This window comes from Aedes aegypti, chromosome 1 (genome assembly GCF_002204515.2).
Source record: "Aedes aegypti strain LVP_AGWG chromosome 1, AaegL5.0 Primary Assembly, whole genome shotgun sequence".
Lineage (NCBI taxonomy): Eukaryota > Metazoa > Arthropoda > Insecta > Diptera > Culicidae > Aedes > Aedes aegypti.
In genome coordinates this window covers 107,726,841-107,735,237 of record NC_035107.1, presented here as the reverse complement: position 1 = coordinate 107,735,237, position 8,397 = coordinate 107,726,841, and the positions used below count along the sequence as shown (strand labels likewise).

The following is an 8,397-nucleotide window of genomic DNA, read 5'->3' as shown; positions in this document are numbered from 1 at the left end:
CAACTATGTTGACAACAAGATTTCACCGCTCTTTTTATGGCTGTTACGAACCATTGACCGCATGTTTGCGAACCTTTTCTTTAGTTGAAGAGCTGTTTGACTTTGGAGAGACTTCTGGATGCTTTAATAGGAGGGTGACTAATTCAAGGATGCTACAATAACTATTAAGTATATTCATGTATACAACTGTCAGATGAATTAACAAATACATACAGTATTGGACAAAACATTTGCAACTTTTTCGATTTTCCATACAAAATGGCCAACTTTGGTAAGCTATATCTCAGTTATTTATGGACCGATTTGAATGAAATTTTGACAGAACATCAGACATAACTTGAATTTTAACATATATATTTGAATGATTTTTCCAATCACAAGTTTAAAAGCAGTAACGGTTGAACTAAAGTGAATTTTTTGACGGTTTTTTATAAATGACATAACTAAACATATTGAAGGAATAGCTTCATGGTATCTTCAGCAAAGTTATAAATTTCAACGAGATGAACAAGTTTGCTGAAGACAGTTTTTGTGTAAGGCTATCAGATTTTGAGATAAATCGTTTTGAATTTTTCGTCAAAAATTACACGTTAGTTAAACCGTTATTACTCATAAACTCGTGATTGGAAAAATTATTCAAAAATATATGTTAAAATTCAAGTCATATCTGAGGTTCTGTGAAAATTTCATTCGAATCGGTCCATAAATAACTGAGATCTGGCTTACCAAAGTTGGTAATTTTGTATGGAAAATCGAAAAAGTTGCAAACGTTTTGTCCAATACTGTAAATAAATAAATTGCAGCTCGGGGTTATTGCAATAAGATTTATCTTTAAACCATAAACATCTTCAAAGACCAGGATTCAGAACGGAGATAGGGCGACGTCGATTCTCCAATGTAGGACCGAGTATATATAATCAAATCTCAGAACAAAAATCGGTTGATTAATGCTTGGGCATGACGTACTATTGGTACCTCGCATATCTGAAGGAGTAAAGTATACCCATATATGGTGCACCCCTGTCCAGCAACTCCTGCTCCTACCTTCTCGCGGTACTGGTCGGGATACGAGCAACCTTAGGAAAGATCGGGTAACCAATCCCGGTGGGAACTTTGGTCATAAGCTGACAGGGAAGGGGTGGGGTTTACTTCTGCAAACCTGGAGCGGCTCACAACAGCGCCTGTTCCCCATGTCAGGGGCGTCTGATTATCATCCGAGTGTCAGAGAAGAACTCTAAGCTTAACTGTGCACTATGACCCTCCGTACACGGATAAAAATCTGATTCCCTCACCATGACTTACAAGTCATGAAATTCATAAATTGGCTAGGCCATGATATTAGGACGACAAATCATGGTTTCTGGAGCCATCATCATGAACGTAACATCCAGAGCGACAACACAAAGCGGTGCACTTTGCTTCAAGTCATTCGCATTGATCCCCCATCATTTATCATGATCAAGCTTCCGAATTCTCACTCACTCTCACGATAATGGATTTTTCCATCACCACAATTTTCAGCGAAAAGCTGCCTTGCGAAATTATCCGTTTACAAAACAAAGCGAAAATAGATAATGGCACAACTCCACAGCTGTGAGAATTTTATTTTACCATTCTCCTCTCCACGGAGAACTTTTCATGTGTCCATCGCCACAAGCAGCAGTTGCTTTTATGCATCAAATTAACTGCTGCTTTCGTCAAGTTGATGTGGTAGCGGCACGCATCGCGGCTGTTTTAAGCAATGTTGTAGGTTCGAATCCCGTCGGCGACACCAGTTTTTGTTTATCCACATAGTGATAATTCTCGGGAGAAGTTGGTGAGCGAAAATATGTTGGGGTGAAAAAGAAATTATCCCCGGAGTGGAATGATTTTCGGTTATCCTCCATCGTAACTCTAGGGAAAATAAGTGTGAGCGAAAAAAGATATTCACGTGAGGAAGCGAAAAAGCATTCTCCCTACGTGCGAAAAATCGTGGATTTCGCATCATTGATACGATAATTCAGAACCCTGATCATGATAGATTGGTACTGTGGTTAAGTACGTGGCTTTAAATCAGAAGGTTCTTGGTTCGAATCTTGCTCACGCATTTTTTTTTTTTTTTTTTTTTATAGGGATGACTGACAGAAATATAAATAGATCCGAAACGGATGCACGAATCATAATTTTCGAGCATACGATGCATGATTTCGAGCACTCAGCTGCAACTTGTGTCGCATTACGACAATCTGACTCATGATATCGTGAGTCCAAATCATGGTGTATTTTCATAAGATGAAAACACGCTGGAATCATGATATCCGGGTGCATAATCATGAATTTGGGTTCTGATTTCTACCCATGTAGAACAGAGGTCAAGAAACGATTGGTTCTACGAGGAGTGCCAGAAAGTTTTGGAGGAGACGAATACAGCGCGGGCTGCAATGTTGCAGCATGGTGCGCGTCAAAACGTGGAACGATACTGACTGAAGCGGAAATAGCAAAACCGTCTATTCCGGGACAATAAGCGCCGCCTGAAAGAGGTACAATGCCAAGAGATGGAGTTGCTGTACCGTTCTCAGAAGTTAGAAGTTAAGGATGCCATTCAACAGCTCAAAAAAAAAAAAAAAAAAAACAAGACCGCTGGCGAGGATGGTATCGGAGCCGAACTCATCAAGATGGGCCCGGATAGCCGATGTAGACAATCGGCCAGATAGTCATAATCTGGAAAACGGAACAGCTACTAGAGGAGTGGAAACAAGTGGAGTCTGGAAATAAAATATTTTTCGGTAGGTAGGGTTCATTTTTTCGAAACAGAATGTAAACATAGGTATATTTATATCAATAGCTCTTACACGTATGGCAACAGTTTTTAATATCTCATCTCTTGCCGCATGCATCTTTTGAACGCTTTCACACCAACCGGTTGATGATCGCAACGGAAGCGTAACTTGTTCTTCATCATCAGGAGAAACTCGTTCAACGACACATATCCATCGCAGTCCTCATCAAACAACGCGAATACCAGATCGATTAGATGGGCATCCACCTTTTTACCAGAACATATTCTCACAGCCTGAGCAAATTCATCTTTTGAAATAGCTTTCTTGACCGAATAGAAAAATCGCATCGCCACTACGAAATCATCCAGATTGTGCAAAACTTGACAAAATGATTCGAATTCTTCGTAAGTTACTGAATGGCGACTAACGCCGATGTTGTGAATGCGTTGCAAATATTGATCATATTGTTGTGGTTTCAAATTCATGTAGCTTAGCAGTAAATGAGCGAATTCCTCATCGGAAATAAAGTTTCTGCCTCTTGAATATCTTCCAAATTCTATTTGCAGCACTTCCTGTTGCAGATGCTTCATAAAGTTGTAAAATTCAGCATACCTCAGGGTGCCATTTCCATGAATACCGAAGAAATGGACTTGTAAGGTAGTCACAATGTCCTTTCTGGCTGCGGTATATTCATTTGCAGATATTTGGCGATCTGTCCTGGACGTCAGTCGAGACAAAGTTTTGATCGTGTCTTCATCGTCGCTACGTTCTTTTAGAGTTCTGCCCAAAATTTTCTGAATCACTATAAACTCACTGTGATCGATCCGTTGGTTCCCATCCGTGTCGAACATATCGAAGACAATGCGAAATCCACTCTCGGGTCGAGTTAGCACCGATAGCAGGAACAAGTAATCAGCGAACGATAAGATTCCCGAATCGGACAGCTTCCGGAATAGCATGGTGGTATTCTGCCCAACCGGTGGAACATGCCTGTGAAAATATGCGAGCTCATCATGGGTAAGAATTTTCCTTCGGATACATGGCTTCGGGTTTCGCTCCAGTACGGATGCCAGAAAGTCACCGGGTGTCATGAAGATTTGACCAGCATATTCTGCCGAGGCGAATTCGACAAAGCGTCGCTCTCGTTTCGTGAGTCTGGCCAGTCGCTCTTCCGGTCTGTCCTTCAAGATCAATCGGTAAGAGTCGTCCGGTTCCCGCACTTTGAAATAACTGATACAGGCCAAAACCCCACCGCTCACGGCGCAAAAGATTTTAAGAGGTAAGGTAGCCATTTCCGTTGGTTTGACAGCAGTGGTGAAGTTTCCTCAAAAAATGGTTTATAGGTAACTACGACCTTTGGCATAAGATACTTTGATGTGCTTCGTCGGATAATTTTACAACTCTTGTTGAAAAAATCATCATTTTGCAACTTGTTGTATAATAGTAGTTCACGCAACAAGTGTCAGAATGACGATTTTTACAGCACGAGTCGTATATTACGATGAGTGCTATAAAAATCTAATTCTGCAACGAGTTGCGTACAACATTTTTGCAATTTCGTGGAAGGCCGCTTGAGTGTATCAAAAATTATATCGGAAAGCATTTACCATTATTTTACAACTTCTGAAAAATTGTTGTGTAATGATTCATGACGCAACTCAAAACAGTTGCATAATGAGAAAGCGTCGCGTAATGGAGCATTACAGCACTGATTTCAGTTGCGTAATGATTATTACCGCACTGTATGATTCAGTGCAGGAAAGTAGGCCGATTCATGACGGATTGGCGGGATGAAAAACAGCCTATTACTATGAGAAATTGAAAAAATACTGTAACGCGTTGCAGAACTCGATGTTCTATGAAATTGCAGAAAATGTTGTACATAATTCGTTGCAGAACTCGATTTTTACAGCACTCGTCGTAATTATCCTACTCGGCAAGCCTTGTAGGATAAATTTACGACTCGTGCTGTACAAATCATCATTCTGCAACTTGTTCCGATAGCTACTAATTTCAAACTTAGTCCATCTCTTTTCTGGCTTTCCACCGATTTCATATTGCCAGTGTGGTTGCATACTTTCAAATATGCGGTGTCTATTCCCTCGTTGCCATAAAATTTTGAAATCCCCTCCAGTACATAAACATCGTCCTACACCCACTCCCACCCACGCCACGGACCAAGTGTCGTAGCCTTCACCGTTGATGTGATGTTATGTTTGATATCTGGCTGCTGCTGCTGATGTTGAAACTGCGATGTGCACTCACCACAACATATGCAAGCATCGCGACAAGGACAACCGTGCACGACGATATTTGGATGTGGTGATTCTGTGGACATGGCACTACTGTAGGTGGTAGGACATCATAAAAAGGTAGGAATTGGATCAGCCCTTCTGTTGACTGCTCCGTCGACGAATGCATGCGTGAAAATGGTTGACGACTTTTCGGAGAAATATTTATGATGAAAATACGCGGAGCAATTTGGAGAGGATGGCTCAAAATGCTTTTTTTGTATCATTTCATACATTACGTGATTTTTTTTATATCTGTATTAGCGTTGGGCAAATTTGTTCTTAACATCGATGTTACTAAATCGATTCAAATTAAAGCCATCGAAACGATTCATAGCTTTAATCGAATCCTTTGCATCTATGTTTTTGAATCGATTCAAATCGAATTCAAAATGAAAATCATCGAATTTGAAATAAGATCAAATGAATTTGATTTCGTTTTTAACATCTTTCAATCAAATCAGTTTGAAATTCTATAGAACATTCTAAATACTTTATGGCGGGTACAAAATCCTGATTCTTTTTCATCAACTCATTGAGAAATATTAATTAATTTCACCAAAATAAATCGAATCAAAAACTCGCAAGAAGAAAATCGATTCACCCGATTTTGGATGCCCCAAATATCGATTCGAAAAATCGATTAATCGGAATGAAAACATCAATATTTGAAACATCGATTCAAAATCGCCCAACGCTAATCTGTATGTTCTGTGTTGGTAGTATTCAATTTGTCGCTTAAATTTTAGAGATTAAAAACAATTTGCGAAGACGAAATGACAACTGTTTGTTTTTGATTTTCCTGGCAACGGAGTGATTTTCAATCTAGTATTCGTTAAAAACTTGTTCTATGTCTCGATCTCTCCCTATCTCGATGGTCCCTTCGTTATCGAGATGTGGAGAGGTGACTGTAGTTATTTTCAGGATTATCAGGGAATATCAGATACCTTGATCTGCTGAACAATTTTGTGGAAGACACCAACCATCTAGCTTATCAGGATTTACTCGATTTACAAAATACATCCCTAGATATTAAACATTGAAGAAAATTTGTTTGTTGCGCCATCTCACGGATAAATACCCAATCGAACTTGTTATTGACAGATAACCCTTGATCTGCTTGAATGGATGATTTGGCCACTTTCGGTACGTAATGACTCCAGATCCACTTGGACCATATTACGAAGTTTTCCGGAATAAGGTCCTTAAACACATTTTAGTGTGTTTTTCAGCATGTGTAAAGTATGTTGTCTGGATGAAGGTTAAACAACAAACATCATAAGATTGTTATTACATCAACCATTTGGCCAAAATTGATATACATTTTGTCTTAATAATGTCTTAAATGATTTTTAAAAGCTTTATGTACGCTATTTGTTTGACGCAGTCAGATCAATCCAGCTTTTTATGCTTGACATAAAACAATGAGGGGTGATTTCTTGCCTACAGATTTTATAGTTAAATCTTAGTAGGCTGAAATTGTTAATTGTGTTGATTAAAATGTCAAAATTTTTCACTACTTTTGCTAGCACAGTTTTTCCTTAGTGTTAATCGGATTTATTCAATTAATTCATTTCTTTTGAGAACCAGAACATCAATACGACAATACTGACGCGAATCGAATTGCAAAATTGTATCATTTAATGGACATCATTATTTGTTAGCTATATCCCTACCAAATACTCAGGCAACACCATCGAGTATTGCCCGCAGCACTTTACGCTCGAAAACACCGAGAGCTTTCCGGTCTGACTCCTTCAACGTCCACGCTTCGTGCCCGTAGAGAGACACCGGAAGCATCAATGTTTTATACAGGGCGAATTTTGTTTCCATTTGCAAGCTGCGGGACCTAAGCTGGTTACGTAGTCCATAAAAGGCCCAATTCCCAGCCGCAACACGTCTTTTCACTTCGCGGGAAACGTCGTTGTCTCAAGTCACAATTGTTCCAAGGTAGACAAATTCTTCAACAACTTCAAACACATCCCCATCATACACTACCTCAGCACCTACACCACCATGCCTGACTCTATCTCTACCTGTAGCCATGTACTTCGTCTTGGTAGAATTGATGGTCAGGCCTATCCTCGCTGTCTCCCTCTTCAGAGGCACGAAGGCCTCTTCCACTGACCTGCGATCGATTCCAATTAGGTCTATATCGTCCGCAAAGCCAAGGAGCATGTGGACCTTGTGATAATAGTGCCATTTCTCTGCACGCCAGATATCCTAATAGCGCCCTTGAGTGCAATGTTGAACAGTAAATGCGAAAGTGCGTCTCTCTGCTTCAACCCGTCAAACATCACGAACGAGGTTGACACCTCATCTGCGATCCAAACACTTGATTTCGAACCATCCAGCGCAGCACGTATCAGCCTAATTAATTTCGCCGGAAAATCATGTTCAGACATTATCTGCCACAACTCATTTCTTTTCACTGAGTCGTCTGCCGCCTTGCAATAAATATACAGATGGTGAGTCTGCAAGTTATACTCCCGTAATTTATCTAGGATCATTCACAAGCTAAACATCTGGTCCGTAGTCGAACGGCCCTCACGAAAACCCGCTTTGTATTCGCCGACGAAGGACTCCTCGAGCGGTCTCAGTCTGTTAAACAGGATGCGCGACAGTATTTTGTATGCCGAATTCAGCAGAGTAATTCTTCAATAATTGGCATACTCCAGTATATGCCCTTTCTTGTAGATTGGGCGTATGAGGATCTCGTCCTTCCCAGCAGCCTTACAGTTCTTCAGCTCGCTGATAGCCTTTTTTAACCTCTCCTATGGTCGGTGGGTCCACAGCTTGATCGTCATCATCAATATTCATCCTGTTCTTCGTTTCCATTTTCACCGTTCAACAATTTCTGAAAGTGCTCCTTCCACCTGGCAGTCACCACTGTTTTATCGATCAGCAATTTGCCTTCTCGATCATTGCACATGGCGGGCACTGATACAGTATTGTGCCGCGCATCATTGATCGTTGCATAGAATTTCCGCATATCATTCCGGTATATGCTTTCTTGAGCTTCAGCTACCACACTTTCTTCGGGCTGCCTTTTCTTTCTGCGGTGGATTCGCTTTTCTTCGGCTCTTGCTGCCCTGTACCTCTCTCTGTTCTGTCAGGTACCGGCCACAAGCATAAGGCTTCTGGCGACATTCTTCATGTCTTTCACTCTCTGGCACTCTTCATCGAACCAGTCGTTTCGTCTCCGTCGTTGACCAGTGCCAATCACTTCCCGCGCTGTTGTTGTCACAGCTTCGTGGATAGGGTCCCACAGGCTGTCGACATCTCCAGAAAGTTCTAGTAGTCAGGTCTAGTTGCCGGCGGTACTGTGCATCTACCCCATCAGTCGA

The 8,397-nt window shown here is 40.9% G+C and overlaps 1 protein-coding gene across 1 annotated transcript; it reads right to left on the bottom strand.

Annotated features, from left to right (window-relative positions):
• Positions 1-2,848: 2,848 nt before the first annotated feature.
• On the bottom strand, positions 2,849-4,051 carry LOC5576464 (calcium uptake protein 3, mitochondrial). The gene has a single exon (XM_001662606.2). The coding sequence runs from the start codon at positions 4,049-4,051 to the stop codon at positions 2,849-2,851; it is 1,203 nt and encodes a 400-aa protein (XP_001662656.2).
• Positions 4,052-8,397: the final 4,346 nt, after the last annotated feature.